At 38.1% G+C, this 18,234-nt stretch overlaps 2 protein-coding genes across 2 annotated transcripts; one reads left to right on the forward strand and one right to left on the reverse strand.

Moving 5' to 3' along the window:
• Window positions 1-944: 944 nt before the first annotated feature.
• On the reverse strand, window positions 945-3,084 carry LOC133873060 (H/ACA ribonucleoprotein complex subunit 4-like). Its single transcript, XM_062310776.1, has one exon. The coding sequence runs from the start codon at window positions 2,953-2,955 to the stop codon at window positions 1,123-1,125; it is 1,833 nt and encodes a 610-aa protein (XP_062166760.1). The 5' UTR covers window positions 2,956-3,084; the 3' UTR covers window positions 945-1,122.
• Window positions 3,085-13,486: 10,402 nt separating this feature from the next.
• On the forward strand, window positions 13,487-17,666 carry LOC133873115 (putative E3 ubiquitin-protein ligase XBAT31). Its single transcript, XM_062310837.1, has 8 exons — window positions 13,487-13,887; window positions 14,013-14,072; window positions 14,165-14,236; window positions 14,339-14,460; window positions 14,545-14,685; window positions 14,772-14,879; window positions 15,798-16,056; window positions 16,947-17,666. The coding sequence occupies exons 1-8, from the start codon at window positions 13,708-13,710 to the stop codon at window positions 17,331-17,333; spliced, it is 1,329 nt and encodes a 442-aa protein (XP_062166821.1). The 5' UTR covers window positions 13,487-13,707; the 3' UTR covers window positions 17,334-17,666.
• The last annotated feature ends 568 nt before the right edge of the window (window positions 17,667-18,234 follow it).

An 18,234-nucleotide genomic window follows, 5' to 3' on the forward strand; every position in this document is an offset into this window, starting at 1 on the left:
CTTCATCGGGGGCTGCAGCGCTACCATCCGCTTTAGAAGGGAAGGCTTTACTTTAGGAAGTTCAAGGTTTGAGAAAATGTGACTTGAAAGAGGGATAGCCTGTGCTCTCGGAAACAATTAGCAGCTGACTTGAGGAATTAAAGTAAAAGAATTTGCAGAAGAAACCATTAAAACAGTTACGAAGACAAACTTAATCCATTCAAGTTGTAAAAGCACTCCCAAATCTTCAACTAGATTGTGGAAGTTCATCTTGCAAAAGGGCAGAACAGAGGTTTGAAGTCAGATAAAAGAGATCATGGCATAATCGAGTAAGCAAATTTTGAAGTATTAGTTTACGCACAAATCCACCAGGGATTGTCCCATGTCATGACTCATGAGTGTCAGGTACATGCCTCTTCTCATGCTCAGTTCCATGCTCATGACTTCAGAAAGGAGACTGCCCTAGTTGAGATAAGGAGAGCTTTTACATAGAACAGGACATGTTACAACTGAGCTCCTAAACGGAAAAACCATACAAATCAGCAAAACTAGAGTACTAGACAGCCCCTTTATGCAGGCAATACCTCGGCGAATCAAGAAAAGGAAGCATCCATTTGAGCTTCCTCACTCTTTACAGGCCTGGAAAGATTTTAACAGCATACACTAAGGGTATGGAAGTCTCAATCCAAAGCTAAAATTCCAAAGGCAACCAACACTTGCAAATTAGATAAGCCAATTAATCTTAGAGCCGGGAAAACCCAGCTTAATTTGCATTCCAAATACTAACTGATTCCATCCTTACAAAACCTCATTTGAAAACCAGGTAAGCATACATTACCCCAACATCATATGACATGGCAATATCTACATACTAAACTCAATTCCGTAGCAGATATCACAAACACTATACCAGAAGAAATTTAGCACATGATCAAGGTTAGAAAACTAATCAACAAACATTAAAATAATAACAAATGAAGAAGACAAAATTAGGTAAAGATAAAAGGCTACTGTGAAAAGTAGTTCCAGGAAATGTATCAAAAAGTTGCACAAAACTATAAAAACTCATTGCAGATGAAATGAAAAACAGATGCGCATACATTCAAGAGTTCTGCCAAATAAAGACCAAAATCATAATCCTTCCTATTCCTTCTCTGCATCTTTATCCTTCTTTTTCTTCTTCTTCTTCTTCTTGTCGCTAGTATCAGCATCACCATTATCTGCACCATTAGCAATGCTGGAAGGCGATGTAGCACCAACGTCCTCAGCCTCTTTGTTCTTTTTTTTCTTCTTCTCAGACTTCTCTGCTGCAGGTGAACCAGCTTCAACCTTATCTTTATGCTTCTTCTTCTTCTCCTTCTCAGCCGTCTCCTCACCTAATGACTCCACATTACTATCCTCTTTGTCCTTCTTTTTCTTTTTCTTCTTCTCCTTCTTTTCAACATCAACCTCCACATCATCTTCCTTGGCCTTTTTAACCTTCACGCTCTCTTCCTTCTCAACTCCTTGGACTTCAGCAACTTTAGCTTTCTTCGAAGGAACGGGAACAGGACTATCAGTGCTTTCATCCAACTTTCGCTTCCGCCCCTCCCCATCTTCATTATCCTTATTCTTATGCTTCTTTTCCTTCTCTGCCAAAGCCGGTTCAGTAGCAGCCGCAAGGCTTGCCACCACAGAATCCCCACCAGTTGGTAAAACCAGATTCCTCCCCCATTCTTGAGGGGTCTTCTCAATCGGCTTCCCATGCTTATCCAGCTTCCCCTCCGCTATCAATTTCTTCTTCATCGACGCCCTCGGCCCCAATCCCCACTTCCTTGGGTACATATCCCGGTCCATCACCACCCTCTTAATCCTCGCCACCACACCATGATCACAAGTTGCCATCACCGCGGTCGTCATCTCCGCAATTCCCAACGCAATTGCTTCTCCTTTGGTAGTCATTAGCACAACCTCCTCCCCAACCTCGATATCATTCTCAAACCTCAACAACCCTGGAATCATCAACTTAGCACCATAACAAATAGCATTCACAGCCGAATCCTTCACAACCAACCTCTTATAACTCGTCAAAAGCACTTCGAGAGGCATAACCACCCTCCTCAAATAAGTCTCATCCCTGTAATTATCATAAACCCATTGCGCATCCATCACATCGTGCATCGTAACCATGTTATCTTTCTCACCCAAAATCCCCGACCTCACCCTCCTCAGCTCCTGCATATGCCCTCCAACCCCAAGAATCAGACCCAAATGCACACACAGCGTCCTCACATAAGTCCCCGCCTCACAAGAAATCCAGAAAACAACCAAATGCTTATCCACGTCATACTCAAGAAGCTTACTTTCATATATAGTCCTAATCCTAAGCTGCCTCTTCACCGCCGAAATCAACGGCGGCCTCTGAAACACAGCCCCAGTGAGCGTTTCCAGCGCCCGAGCCACCTTCGACACATCGGGCACAGAAGAATGCAACCTAGCAATACAGACATACTCTTTCCCAGCACCCTGTTGCGATTTCACGAGCCTTGTGGCTCGATCAATGCACACAATCAGGTTCCCAGTGACTTTCGGGTCGAGGGTACCGCTGTGACCGGTTTTCTCGACCTTGAGGATCCGTTTGATCCAGGCGACGACCTCGTGAGAAGATGGGTTAGCGGGCTTGTCGAGGTTGAGAATACCGTACTTGACGTACTGCCCGAGAGGGCGCTTGAGAGGGGAGTAACCGGAGGGGAGAGGGGTGTAGTGTCCGGTTCGCACGTTGAGGCGGTCGTAGTTCTTGAGGAGGATCGGCCACTGAGAGGTGTCAATGGAGGGAGTGAAGCTCTGGGGCTTGATCATGAAGTCCGCAGAGTCCTTCTGGGTCGGCTCGGAGCCGAGAGGCGCGAGTGGCTCCGATACGATTGGGGTGGGGGTTTCATCTTTGGAGCGGTGCTTCTTCTTTTTCTTCTCCGAGCGAGAGAGCTCCACCTCGGACATGGCTCTGGGTTCGGTGAGTGGGTGTGAGAGTGGCTGGTTTCTCTAGGGTTTTAGTGGAGGCGACTGAAATGAGAGGGGTTTTAGACTTTAGTGGAAGCGAATGAAATGAGGGCTTTTGTGGGAAATCAGAAATGGGGGATTTTTAGGGTTTTGGGGGTTTTGGGACTTGGGAGAGGAGTCTTTCTACACATACGCCCTTCATCCGTCCCTCTTCAGTTTTTTTTTCCACGTATCATTTTGTTTCCTTTTTTTTTTTTTAACCAAAAAAAAGGGTTGAAAACGCGGGAGGTTGACATTTGAGTTCATTTTCAAAATTTCCCCCATTTCCCAAATCCTCATCCCGCGACCCAACAGACCGTCATCCCGCGACCCAACAGACCGTCGTCCCGAGACGAACGGCGTCCCTGACCCAGCAGACAGTCGTCCCCAGACGAACGACGTCCCCTACCCATCTCCATCTTTTCCAACCGACACCGTCCCGGCAAGACTCTCTGTCGAACCGGCGACCCATTTCTCTCGGGGATCTGCTGACCACCATTTCCCCCACCGTCCCTCGCCCATCTCTCTCTCTCTCTCTCTCTCTCTCTCTCTCTCTCAACAGACCGAGCGCCGCCTACGAGCACTGTGGATCTCCAACTCTATGGTCACTCTATAACACCCCAAAAAATTTATCAATATTTTTGGACCTAAAAGAAAAAAAAAAAATATATATATATATATATATATATATATATATATATATATATATATATATATATATATATATATATATATATATATATATATATATATTTATAAAAGAAGAAGAAGAAGAAAATTTTATCTCTTTCAATTTATTATACAAAATTATTCTATGAGTTTTCTTTTACTCTTATTAGTGTAGCCCAAGATTTATAATGGTCTTTATTTTTGTTTGCTGACCCAATTTGGCTAAGGCCATAAAAAGCCCATGAGATAAAGCACTTATTATCCTTGGGCACCCATGCTGCATTATAATATTAATAATAAAGTAAATAGGCATTAGGCTTTCTAAAACAGTGTCGTGGTCATTTCAACATGTCTTCTTCCGCCTTCCATTGTTCAACAAATTTTCCTACACGTTGTTTAAGCTCCATTGCCACTTCGCAAAACCTTCATGCCACATTGCAGTTTTTGCATAACACGTTTAAGCCATGCACAAATACTTCTCAGAAAAACGCAGCCACGCTGTTCTTCCCTTCTCCTTATATAAACCTACTCGTTCAGTCATTTTCATCACGCTTCTCAGAAAAACAAGAAAATCACTGAATCAAGAAGAGTTCAGGTATTTTCAGAAGCTCACTAAATGGTTGTTCTTGTTTGTAATCTTTTATTTTTTATATATATATTTTTATTTTCCTTGATTTTGGTTGGACGCCCCCCCCCCCCCCCCCCCTTGTGTCTCTTTTCGTTCCCCTGCTTTCTTTCTTCCCTCTTCTTGTTCTTTTCCTTTTTCTTAGAGAGAGTTGAGAAGTAGAGAAGGGAGGGGAAGACTGGCCGAGAGAGGGAAGTGGGGAAGGGAGAAGACCTAGCCGGTGGGCTAGCCACCGGACTGGGCGGACGGTAACGCCGGGCCGACAAACCGCAGCCCCACGCCGACGACGCCACCGGAGGGCGTTTTCCGACGACTTCTGGGTCCTCATAGATTAAGAAATCTGTTCCTTGTGAGTATTAATTTCTGGATTTTTGATTTTTAGGTTTAGGGTGGAAAATTTAGGAGGAGAATTTTCTGATTTTCGGGGAAGAAGAGGGAGACTACCGGGTATTGAAATTTCTGAAAAATTTCCAGATTGTGTTCATGGTAGAGGAACCGATTGAGATGGAAAATTTCTGAGTTTTGTAGTCTTAATTTGGATTGTTAGGTGATTCAGATTCTAGTAAAATTCTGGGTTCTTATTTGTTCATATTGGTGTTTGATTGTGTGAAATCTTTTGGCTTGTTTTGTGGTATTTTAGAAAACTTGGTAAATTGCTAAGACTAACGTGTAAGAGTTAATTTTTGTTCTAAAATGTTTCTTCTTTGATACCCATTAGAAATCTTTATTACCCATGAAATGAATGACCCATTCTAAGAAAAAATCAGACCAAAACCACTTTTCATTTCTGCAGAAACTTGCGCTGGTAAATCCTCAGAACTTCACGTTTGATTTTTATCAATTTATTTTAGTCAGCATGTTGTCCTTCTATTTCTTTCTTCTACCTTTGTTCTATACACTTTTCTATGTCTGAGAGAAACCATCGGGTGTTAGAATTTCTAAAATTTTCTTGAAGATTTAAAATTCTGAGTTTGATTAGTTTCATATGGGAAAACCGAATGGGTAATGTACTATGGGTTAATATGGTGAAAAAAATAATAACAATAACAATAATAATAATAATTTCGGAGTTGTTTGGAGCTGAAAAATTGGTTGGGTATTATGATTTCATTTGAATTATAGATCTCTTTCCGTGATTGATAACTGTATATTACAAATTGTGGAATGTTGATTTCTTGGTTTAGGTTGAATTGTAAATTCTGGAAGATAAAATCAATGAGTTATTTTAACGTGTATTGAAATGGTTGTGGATTAGTTTGATTTTGAGTTAGGGGTATTACACACAGATTAGAGAAAGTTTCTGTGGGAATCAAGTTTAGTTACTAAGAAACTGATATTTGGAGATGTAAAACTTTTATGTGATTAGATACTATTAGACTTAATATCTGAATTGATTTTGATAATTATGTTCATACTCATGTTATACCGTTTTAATTCTTTTAAGTGATTCTGTAATAGGATTATATAAGGCCACTACTTCAAATTCTGTTTTAAGGGTTTATTAGAGTACTTAGTTTTAGTGTTTTGCTACAGACTTGAGCTAAAAAAAAATAATAATAAAAAAAATAGATGGTTCCTGTATTGCTCATGCATGAAATTACTAAATTTTAAGATTTATAGTTATATGTTATAAATGATATATTGTATTTATATGGAGTACTTTATTTAAAATTATCTTTTCCATATATATCAAAACAAATGAAACATAGTGTAAAGAACCCAACTATGAATAATAACATTTACTTTAAGATATGTTATAAAAATTAAAAGTAAGCATGAAACAACCAATTTCGATGGACACAACATCATCAACTTGTTCATGTGTTAACGAACATTCATCTTCGCATTGTGAAATCAAGGGCAGTTGTGATAAGTCCATCTAAAAGTTTCTATAACAAATAAAGATTCATATCAGTGCAACATTTCTTAAGTGCTTGAGGGCCATACACTAAACAATGGTGAGAAATGTCAGCATTAGCTTTGTGGGAAGCTGTTTGACATATCCCATTCTCCTCTCATGTAAATGTAATTTGTCATAGTATTGTTACATCTTTAGCTAAAATTCAGCTTCTATTAGCATTCTTTTTTTAGATGAATAAGCATATTATCAACAACTAAACCATCAAAACAGAGTTACACAACTACAAACTCAACAAAACAAACAGCCAACTGCAGGAAAACAAGCAACTGCAGCTAAACTATCTACAACAACTCACAACTACATAGCTGCATGATGATATAAGTCCTTGGAAATAAGCTTTTAATAGATAATTCTACTGCAATATCAGCAATTGAAAGTATATAATAAGGTGTATCTTCTATAGAAGCGTTGTTCTTTATTGGTGCATCTCCATTACAAAGATTTTCATTTTGATAAAATCAAACAAACAAGTAAAACACAAAAGCTACATGTTTGCACATTTGTCATAGCAAGATATATTTGTCCAGTAGTTCCCTATACTCATTTAATTTGAAGACAATAACTCATACACCTCTTTGCCAAAGGAACAAGATTACAAGTCTAAATTTATGAGCAACATAATATAGGCATACTAGGGTCAGAGTAGCAGTAAGTAAATTTTATTTAAAAAAAAAAAGGTCATCCAGAACTAGTGTTGATATCATTTTTCTTCGAGAATTAGAAAGTCAAGATCAACAGTCTGATAACAAAATGAGGGCCTAGCAAATGACATTTATTACATAACACAAAAATAAAACTTTCCCCTAAACACCAATACAGAGGACCTATTAAACAGCAACACTCTTTTTTTTTTCCCCATAAACACCAATACAGAGGGGCCCAAAGACTTTCTTTTCCAAAAAAAGAAAAGAACATAATACATATGTAGATAGCTATACAAATACTTTTCTCTTGTTTATCTATTGTGGTGCCTTCATGTTAACAGTGAGTCAGTGACTAAGGCAATAAGTCAAAGACAGATCGATGCAAGAAGTAAAAATGGAGACCTTGGAGACAACTTGAGATCGGTCGGCGCCGGAAATTGAGAGCTCAGTTGGCAAAGGAAGTGGAGAGCTTGGTCAGCGGTGGAGATGAGCAGAAAAGGGGGGACTTCTACCAGAAATGGGCTGCAGGAAATGGGGTGACCTCGGTCGGCGGTGGAGATGAGCAGAATTTCGGTCGACTCCGGAAAAAGGAGGAGATCTGCCGGAAAATGGGGGATTTCCTCCGAAAATGGGGGGAGCTCGGTCCTATGGGCAGATTTGCGATTGGCACCGGAAAATGGGGGAGTTTCGTCGGAAATGGGGGGAGCTAGGTCGGTGGTGGAGATGGGCAGATTGGCGGTCAGAGTGCCGGAGAAGGGGGAGATCGGCCGGATATGGGGGAAGGAGATGTTTGAGGGAAAGACCAAGGGGAAAAATTTTGGGGGGAAAGGGTTGAAAACGCGGGGGGTCCAGGTTTGCCAAACTAAAGATTTTCAAAATGAAGGATTGAAAACGCGGGGGGTTCCGGGTCTGTCAAACTAAAGATTTTCAAAATGATTTCATTTCTTTAATAAATTGTCAGGGACACGCTGGAAAGGGACGGACATGAGACATATGGAAGGCTTATGTTTAGCATTTCTCGTTGGGAGAGACCCCCCTCCCCCCCCCCCCCCCCTCTTTTTTTCTTTTTTAATCTAATTTAATTTAATTTATTTTTAAGAAATTTGGTCCCGGGCAAAGAAGATTGAAAAATAATAAATGGGCTTTCCATCGAAGTTTGCCCCCATGGGCCATATTCAGGCGGAGAGTAATCAGAATCCGTCACCACTAGGCGGGCGGATATCTGTGAGTATTCGCCCACCTCATTGGGTAGGCAATGGGCTTTGGCCTTATGAGCCTATAATTCTTTAGGGTTTGAGACTTAATCCAATTTTTATGGACTTGCCATTTTTAATCCAAATTGTACTCGAGTTTTTTGAAGGCTTCTATAGGCTCTCTCTCTCTCTCTTCCTCTATATTAACATTCTAAGGTCTTGTTTGCTTTGCAGAATATGCCCCTGTAATAGAATGACTATTTCTATGGAATAATCATTACTTTGTTTGATAGGAGTCTATTGGAATAACTATTCTTTTACGAAGAGAAATACCTATTCTTTTAAAAAATGAGAGGAATAACTATTCATAAAGGAATATACTACATTTTCTAGAAAAAAAAAATACTCATTATTTTTTATTTTCTTTCAAATTTTTTTATTTTTTTAAAAAACTCAATTTATAGTGGCTGACCGAATGGGTGGTCGGCCAACCGCATATGGAGCCAAGGGTGGTTGCGACCACCCACTAGTTTTCAATTTATTTATTTATTTATTTATTATTATTATTATTATTATTATTATTATTATTATTATTATATAATTTGAGTTGTTTTTTATCTTTTTTTTTTTTTAAAAAAAATAATAATAATAATAATAATAATATGGAGTTTTTTTTTTTTTAATAATTTTGATTGGATTCTAATTAAAGCATATGAGTCGTTACCAAATTAAATAGTAGGAATAACCATTCCATTACACTCTCTTTTATTCCCGGTAATAAAATATTTTATTTCTCAATGAAATAGTACTCATTTCGCAAACCACACGAAGCCTAAGCATATTTTGACAAATGACAACATTCTTTCAGGACAATCATATATGACGAATTTATTAAAAAAAAGTCTCATCTAAAATTTAACAAAGACAAAGACAATCATAAAACAACATTATGATAATATTACAATTTTAATTCAGAACAAAATAAATGGTACAAACTTGGATCCTTATACAATCTTAAAAGCCAACAAAAGCTGGGGTCCATCATAGATTAGGCTCTATTTATTTTGACGTAAAATGTTTTCAATGAAAACATTTATCTGACTCATACTTCTATAGTGTGGACAAGTGGAATACATGTGAACTCTTACCAAGTCCGAAGGTAGGTCAATTTTGTACGCTACTAGGCCAATCCTACCAACCACATTGAAAGTCTGACATAATGAAGACCCAACTTTTTCTTCTTGTTGAACCTCTTCACACCTTTCATCGTTAAAACCCTTAGGAACGCCTTGTCCTCAACCTCAAATGCTAGATCTTGACGGTATTATCCGCATAGCTTCTCCGCCTGCTCTCGGTGATCGTCATTCTCAATAAATGGAGCGGTTATAACCACTTTAAAACCGTTAACCGCTTTAAAACCGCTAACCTTTAACCACTAACCTTTAACCGCATAACCGTATAACCGCTTTCAAAAGCGGTTATAAATAACCACTAACCGCCTAGGCGAAGACGGTTAGCGGTTATAGGATTTGGGAAAAGTGGTTAATAACCGCTAACCGCCTACCCATATATATATATATATATAAACCTCCATTTAAACCTCTAAAGGAAAATGATTAGGAATTTAGGATCATCTCCATTTATAACGCTCATTCGTATTTTCGCATGAACTGCTCCAAGATTAATGATAATAATGATATAATAATATTTTAGAGGCCCCCCTCTAAAAGTCTATGGTTTGGTCAACTCTTCTATGTTTTCACACCCTCCTTTCGTTGCATTCAGACTTCTCTATTCTACACTACTATTAATATATAGTGTAGCTCTCAATCTTAACAACTCTACACAGCTTCGATTGATCTCCTGTGATTTATTCCATTTGATCTCCTACCTTTTTCTTTTCGCGTATATGGGGTCCGTCATGATATTGATCAAGAAAGGAATTAGAAACAAAGGACTGAGAATTAAAGATGGCGGGGGGAAAAGAGGGACAGAGTTTGGAGTATACCCCTACTTGGGTTGTCGCTGTTGTCTGCAGTGTTATCGTCCTCATCTTTCTCGTTGTCGAGCGAATCCTCCATTACCTTGGCAAGGCATACATATGTTGGTCTTTCAAATCGATGCCCAAAAGATTTTAGTCCCACATCGAAAAAAAAAGGGAAGCTGGAAGTGAACACTGGCTATAAAAGAAAAACACATAAGCTTTTAGTCCCACATCGAAAGAATAAGAGAAGCTGGAAGTGAACACTGGCTATAAAAGAAAAATGGATGCACTCAACAAAGCATACCATTCTCGGCCTAAAAGTGGCCAAAACAGGCCCAAAATTAGCCCAAAACCAATTTTAAAACCGGTTCAAAACCGGCCCAAAATCAACTTAAAACTCAAATTATAAAGCGGTTATATAACCGCCGGTTATTTACTAAATAACCGCTAACCAGCGGTTATAAAAATAACCGCCTCCACCTAGGCAATTAGCGGTTGCGGTTGGTAAAATGTAATAACCTTCTAGGCGGTTACCGGTTAGCGGTTTTAGCCAATAAGCGCCGGTTATAACTGTTTGTATACCCCTAGTCTACACCCTTCACCTCCAATCTAGGCCCTCCACGTGTTCGTAGATCGAGTAAAAGACTACAAAGATTCTCAGTTTCGCAACTGGACGTGAGGTCATGGTGGCTCCTCTTCTTCATGTCCTCGTTCTCCTTCTTTCTAAAGAAAATGATACAGGATAAGAAGATGTGGGAAAACGTACCTCGGGCAAGATCCGATCAGAGCACATATATGCTAATAAGGTAGCGTCGAATTTGATCATTCATCTTCCTTAACTGGAACCTTCTTTCAATGGAAAAAGAGGAGTTGTAGATGAAGAGAGAGACCAACGACGATAGAGAAGAGGAGTTGTAGAGTGAAAGAGAGAGAGACGGCGAATTGGAGATGCAGAAGGAGAGATAGACCGACGACGACAAAGAGGAGTTGCGAGGAAGAGAGAGACAATGAAGACAAGACATGGAGGAAGAGAGAAAGACAATGAAGACGAGATGTGGAGGAAGAGAGCTAGAGATGTGAAAATTAGAAGACCTTCATGGGTGTGAGCCAAGGGAGACAGTGAAAAATAGTTTATGCTCGATCGTGCCAAGAAACGTTATTTTATTTGTCAACCAAAAACGTTAAAGGCTGACTTTAACATAGATTTGGTAATCCTTAAGTTTTCTACTTAAGGTGAAGCAAGAATATTACATCATATTGAATTATGGTCTGCTCTGCTCATGGCAATGCATAAAAGAAACCCCACACCACAATTGGTAATTGTAGTGATGTTGTTTATAGGGCAGACACCTTCTTGTGATTTGGATTATTTGGGACAGCATATATACACCGTGTAAGTCAAGTCACCTCTCATTGGTGTAAGGTTCAAATATTTTGTTGGATAGTTGAGTCTTCTTCCTCATTCCAAATACACAAATCCTCCTCATCACCTTCCAATAAGGATATGATAATGCATGCCACCCCCATGCATGACATACCCAACATCACGAAAGCATATGCTCCCTCAAATTTCCAAGAAACCCTACATATGCATCATTCATCATCACCACCCACATATTATATTGCTCACCCTAAACCAAAATGTGGTTCATTTTTATAAATTAAATTGGAAGGCAAATACAAAGTTTATTATATATATATAACACCCACCAAATTGTTTTTGTTTTTCACTTCTTTCTCTAGAGACTCGCTTGTTAGTTGTTCAAATTAATAATCGTTGGCTCCGTTTGACAACGCTCTTTATGCAATTTTTTTGTTTAATTGAAAAAACAATATTAACAAACAACTCAAAACACAAAACAATTAAAACTTTAAATATATTTATTTAAAAAATACCATCTAAAAGATTTTGTCATACTAACTCGCTGTCTTTTGTGAAGAATATGAATAAAAACAAAAAAAAAACTTTTTTTTTTTTTTAGTTCAACGTGGGAGAGGGGAAAGGGAAATATAGTCAAATAGACTTGCTTGCTTTAGACGGGAATGGCTCAACAACAGAAGACAAAGAAAAAAAAAAAAAAAAAGGCAATAAAAAGGCAATTAAGCATGCCTGCTTGATGTGACCCGCCCTTTGTTTTAACTTTAATTTTTGATTAATTGTTTCCTAATCTGCCTTTACTTTAGAGCTGTAATTAATTGACCAAAGAATGAAACAGAAAAAGAGCAAAACAACAAAAGTTGTGATAATTTGGAATGAAACCCACTACTCCAGAGACGAGGAAGTCTAAAGAGGAATAGTGGTTGTCATTTACTAACAAAATAGGCAACCTTGATATCTAAGCCTTTGTCCTCTTTATTAATCACCCACAAGTATGCTGAATAGGAATAAAAAAATAAAAAAAAAAAAAAAACCACAAGAATGCTAAGATGATAAAAACTTGTGATTTTAAACTAAATTACAGAAAATAAAACGTTTCAGAATTGTATTTTTAAAAAATTACGATTTGAAAACATAAAAAATTGTTTTTTCAAATCGTAAGCAACGTGGTGCTTTTTTTAAAACATAAAATTTTAAAGGTTAATTTGTAATTTTAAAGATTAAACTGCGATTTTTCTAAACGCTTAACTGCGTTTTTAAAAATCACACATTTTAAAATTGTACTTTTTAAAATCATAAACTCAAACGGACCCTAAATATTATTTACTATAATCCTTTCTTTATTATTATTATATCAATTTGCCTATTTTATTCTCCATCATTTCCTCTTCCTTCTTCTTATCAATTTCACTATTTTGTGATTTCAGTTCACGCGGGAGGAAAAACTCTCCCTCTCAAATGGGAACTACGCGGTTTGGTTAAGGTTGTTAGACCCAACATGAGACTCTAATTATTCCTTTGACACCAACAAATTAAAAAAAGGAATAATATATTTCTTTTTCAAAAAAATAAAAATAAAAATTAGATGATTAAGCTGATATTTATATTTTATGTAATTTTTATATACATTTTTAATGGATTAATACTTCTATTCACATTCATTTTACATTAATTGACGTAGTGTATTTTAATTATTATTATTTTTTTAAGTTAATAATATGATAAGCCATTTAAAACATTTATAAAAATTTTAAAATTAAATCTGAGCAGTTATTTACGCATATATTTTAATATATATTTTTTAAAAATAATAGATTTTTCTTTTTTAAAAAAAAATCTACCCAATTTAAAATATAACTTTTTTTAAAAAAAAGACTAATGATCTTGGCGGCTGTAAACGAGTGCACCGAAAATCAACGGGGGGGATATATTTTAAAAAAACGCGTTGAAAAATGTGGGCAGGGTTCTAATTTGGACAAAGCGCTCTATCACAGTCTACGTGGATAAAATAAAGAATCTAAAATTTCCCGAAAAATATCTGACAAATTGCCAAAAATCTGACACAGACAGTCACACGCAGACACATGGTCAAGCTGCCCGAAATCTAAGAGGGCAGGTTCAAACTCCCAGGCAGGCCACTCCCAATACTTAATTGCCTTCTGCATAATTCAGTGATCGTCTCTGCTGCTCTGGTCAGCGCCAACACCACCACCACCACCACCACCGCAGGAGGTGGCGCGTGAGGAAGTTCTGGGGTATCTTCTCCATGTGCTAAGCGGAGGTACGAGGTTGGAGGGGAATGGGTCAGGGGCTGAGCTGCGGAGGACGTGGAGAGAGTGCTGTGTTCAGTGCGGTTCAGAATGATGAAGTTGAGCTGCTTGAGGCTATGGTAGAGGCAGACCCAAGTGTCTTGGAAGAGACGAGTGGATATGGGAGGTTGTCTGCCCTTCATGTGGCGGCTGCAAATGGTTGGATCGAGGTGCGTTTGTGGTTTCTTGATTGGTTTTGATGGGGGTATGGATTTTCTTGGATTTTTCTTGGGAAAATTCTGATGTGTTTATCTGGGTTTTGTGTTTGGTGCTTGGTCTGATGGCATATATATAGGTTCTTTCGGTGCTTTTGGACCGATCAGTTTATCCAGATATCTTAAATCGCCATAAACAGGTACACCGTTTGAGTCTCAGTGTTTGTCTCAGACTATGAATCCTTGTTTGCATGCTTTTGATTGAACATTCTTTTCTTTCTGGTTGGTTTAGACCCCGTTAATGTTGGCGGCAATGCATGGGAAGATTTCTTGCGTGCAAAAGCTTATTCAAGCAGGGGCAAATGTGAGTTACTTTTGTTATGAGTTATGAAAATTTTCTTGGTAAATTTCTTACTCGAACTATTAAAAGAGGCATTGATCATGGGTTATGGGTATGATTTATTAGATATTGATGTTTGATTCTCTTCACGGAAGAACCTGCTTGCATTATGCTGCTTACAATGGTCATTCAGATTGCCTGCAAGCTATTCTTTCTGCTGCCCATTCCACCCCTGTTGCAGATTCTTGGTTAGTATCTCTGTCTCTTTGTCTCTCTGCGCCTTTTTGAATTCACATCATTGCTGAATAATTTTCATCGGGTGGCATTGGTAGGGGATTTGCAAGATTTGTGAACATAAGAGATGGAGGGGGTGCTACCCCACTGCATTTAGCTGCTCGTCAAAGATGGCCAGAGTGCGTTCATATCCTTTTAGACAGTGGGGCTCTTGTTTGTGCTTCAACGGGTGGATATGGGTAATGGTTTAAATTAAGGTCCTCGCGATATTGTAGCTAAATTGATAATTTGCCATTCAGATTGATGAAGGTATCATGATCTGCAGCTACCTAGGGAGTACACCACTTCATTTAGCTGCTCGTGGCGGTTCTTTGGAATGTGTCCGCGAATTGCTTGCCTGGGGAGCGGATAGGCTTCAACTAGATTCATCTGGGTAAGATTCATAAACAGCTATGATCAGCCCAGTTTATTTGTTTATTTGATTTTTCAATTGACCATAAATTTTGCTACCAAAAGTAATGATAATAGTTGAGTTCTTGCTTCCCTTTTTTGGGAACTTATTTTTTATCTCCTTATTTCTTAAACATGTTTTGGTCAAAAAGGTATTATAGAAGAGCTCAATACGAGAACCATTAATTTCATGTAACTCCAGGGAAACCTCTCAAGGCTGCACTTTTGTATTATGGAGAAGTACATTCAAGAAGTTATTCTAGCAAGAACTTCAACCATATCAGTATGGAGTACGTGAATAAGTATATTCACTGTGACAATGATGAATCTAATACTTGAAAACTAGCAATTTACCTTGTTGATTCTCTGAGGCTCAGATTATTTGCTTGTCTCCAATGAACTGTTTGTGTCAATTAATTATATTTACATAAAATATGATACAAATGAGACTTCCATTACCCTCTTTGATCTATAAGAGAATGTACAATTATTATTTGAATATCTGCAGTTGTGGAAGTGAAGAATAGTTTGGTCCAAAACTTGATGTAATGAGTATAATCTAAAGGATAATTCATGCTTTGTATGTATGAAGCCTTGGAAGAATATAGAAAATATCTTTTTAATAAGGAGACTGGTGGTGTTTGAATTTGATTTCTTACAGATAGATGACCAACTTGAACCTCACAGGCCTTGCATTATGCATATAAAAATAGTGTTACAGTGCTTGAAATAATCTTTTGCCATATGTATTATATGGAGCCTCGGCCTCCCTTGACTTTGTTCCCACTTATCTGTCCTTTGTCCTAAAATTGTCAGAGTTTGCTTTGTCTAATGATCACCACCCTAATTATGAGTTTTGGAAGGTGTTGTTGAAACTTCTAAAAGGAATGGATCTTTGCAGGAGAATTCCATACGCAGTTGCTCTGAAGCACAAGCATCGAACATGTGCAGCCTTGCTGGATCCTTCATCAGCAGAGCCTCTTGTCTGGCCATCGCCTTTGAAATTCATCAGTGAGCTTAATCCAGACGCAAAAGCACTTTTAGAGAGGGCCTTGAAGGTAGCGAACATGGAGAGGGAGAAGGTCATATTGAAGGAGACTGTGTACTCACTTCCAGCTCCTTCCGATTCTGATGTTGGGGTTGACGACAATGCATCTGAGGTAATGTCGTTCATTTTCTTTTTGTGCTGTAGACTGATAACTCTAACTTAAATTCTATGTACTTTTAGAACTTGAAAACCATATTTGATGAAAGCCTAAACTAGATAGAATTTACTGAGGATGTTTGTACAAAAACTTATAATTATCTCTTGTCAAGATCTTTTAAGTTTTACTTTGTGGTAGAAGAAATGTGATTAATTAATGGGAATTTATCTTGTATGTATAAACAATCCAAGTTGACATGTAAGGATTTGAGGTGGGGCTGCCAACAATTCATCAGGAATAATATCCTTCCTTTTCTTTTGGCTGTAGATTGATAAATTTTACTTAAATTGTATATACTTTCTTACTTGAAGAATAGTGCATTAATTAATAGACATTGCTTTTATATGTGTGGATAATCCAAGTTGACATATAAGGGTCATTGGACACCATTTGTGAATTGTGTAACTTGTGTTTGTAGCACTTTGTAATGCATCACATTCAAAAAGATCTGAATTATTTCTAAGGTTCAGTCCATTTCTATGGAAATCATATATGATAGAAATTCAGAGTGCAAGTACGGTATTCAAATGCTACAAAATTTTTCAGTCAGCATTACTTTCCATTTTATGCATATTTTCTATATGGAAACTGAGTTAAGAAACTGTTTCCACTGTTTTTGGATGGCCTTGAATCTCTCGGTCCATTTACTGGCCTTGATGAAGCAGCGCATCCAGAATGTAGGAGAAGCAAATTTTGTCAGCATAGTTTTAACTCGTCATATTGCTTAATAAAAATGGTATCTTTACAAAAGTCATGAAGAAACCTTCAGGGAGTGAATAATGGAGTTATATTTTCTCGAGTCATGCATGCAGTTTCTTATTTCCTGGTGAAATCTTCTCAAACAGGCCAGCGATGTGGAGCTATGCTGCATATGCTTCGACCAGGTATGCACTATTGAGGTCAGACCATGTGGTCATCAAATGTGTGCCCATTGCACCCTAGCCCTATGCTGCCACAAGAAGCCCAACCCCACAACTGCTTGTCCTACTGCCCCAGTTTGCCCGTTTTGCCGAAGCAGCATTAATCAACTAGTAGTTGCCGAGACGGAGACTAGAAATGATATGGAACTTGAACATAGTTTCTCGAAGCCTAGGAGATCGAGAAAGTCGAATGTCAGTGAAGGCAGCAGCAGTTTCAAGAGTTTGTCTGCCATGGGCTCATTCGCAAGGTTGGGCTGTCGCAGTCCGGGAAAGGTTGCTGCTGAATGCGACACGGTGGTTGATAAGCCTTGAAACAGCAGTCCTGGATTTGGTTTCACACAGGGTTGAGCAAATGTCGGACCCCGGATTCGCTTCGGAATTGAGACCCAAATGGGTATGAATTTCAAACATCATTTTTAATATATATGTCCTAATACGCTAAGAGCATGTGAGAAAAGAAGACTCAAAGTTTCGGTTGATGAATTCCATTCTACAGAGGTGAGCTTTATTGGACATTTATAACCTTTATTGTTGGTTTTTTCTGCTTCTCTATATATTGAGAAGCATCGATGCTTTTGAGGGCTTGTTTGTCCCAAGTAATTAAATTCATTTTGTTTCCTATATATAATATGGTCAATTTTCTTTGATTGCGCTATCATCATGGACAAGTTAAAATACACACAACTTGAAGAAATAGACCAGCTGTATGTATCTCCTATTCATCTAACTAATGGAAGGTGGAGGAGGAGCTACTATTTCCCTCAATTTTTACTTGTTTAATCCATTAACATATGGGCCTGAGGCCTAAAAGGCTGCCTAGTTCGGGCTTTGCTTATATAAAAGAATAATTCCTACCACTCCAAGCATTGGAGCCCAAAGTACAATGGTACTTGTGTGGATACCATTCATTTCAACATATTTACATGTTTTGTTCCTGTTTGTAGCAACTAATTACTTTAGAGCTATAATTAGTTGACCAAAGAAAAGAAAAGAAAAGAAAAAAAACTCAACTGTGAGAATCAAGCAAATATGGGGTGTAAATTTTGCATAATTGCCTCCACCTCGCCAAAGAGTACTTCTAGGGATATTAAAACTTGGGAAGTGATACATGCACTACAATTGTACAACATCAAGGCACAATGGGGTGGGGTCCACATGTGTGGGCCCTTTTTAATATGCCTTGATGTTGTGCACTTGTAGTGCACTTGTTGTA

The sequence above is a fragment of the Alnus glutinosa genome, chromosome 7 (genome assembly GCF_958979055.1).
Source record: "Alnus glutinosa chromosome 7, dhAlnGlut1.1, whole genome shotgun sequence".
In the NCBI taxonomy this organism is placed as follows: Eukaryota; Viridiplantae; Streptophyta; class Magnoliopsida; order Fagales; family Betulaceae; genus Alnus; species Alnus glutinosa.

Bases quoted from the DNA above. Each gene is read 5' to 3' on its own strand.
- LOC133873060 (XM_062310776.1), bottom strand. From the start codon at position 2,955: ATGTCCGAGGTGGAGCTCTCTCGCTCGGAGAAGAAAAAGAAGAAGCAC.
- LOC133873115 (XM_062310837.1), top strand. From the start codon at position 13,708: ATGGGTCAGGGGCTGAGCTGCGGAGGACGTGGAGAGAGTGCTGTGTTC. The intron at 13,888-14,012 runs GTGCGTTTGTGG...GCATATATATAG, and splicing joins CTGCAAATGGTTGGATCGAG to GTTCTTTCGGTGCTTTTGGA. The intron at 14,686-14,771 runs GTAATGGTTTAA...CATGATCTGCAG, and splicing joins GCTTCAACGGGTGGATATGG to CTACCTAGGGAGTACACCAC.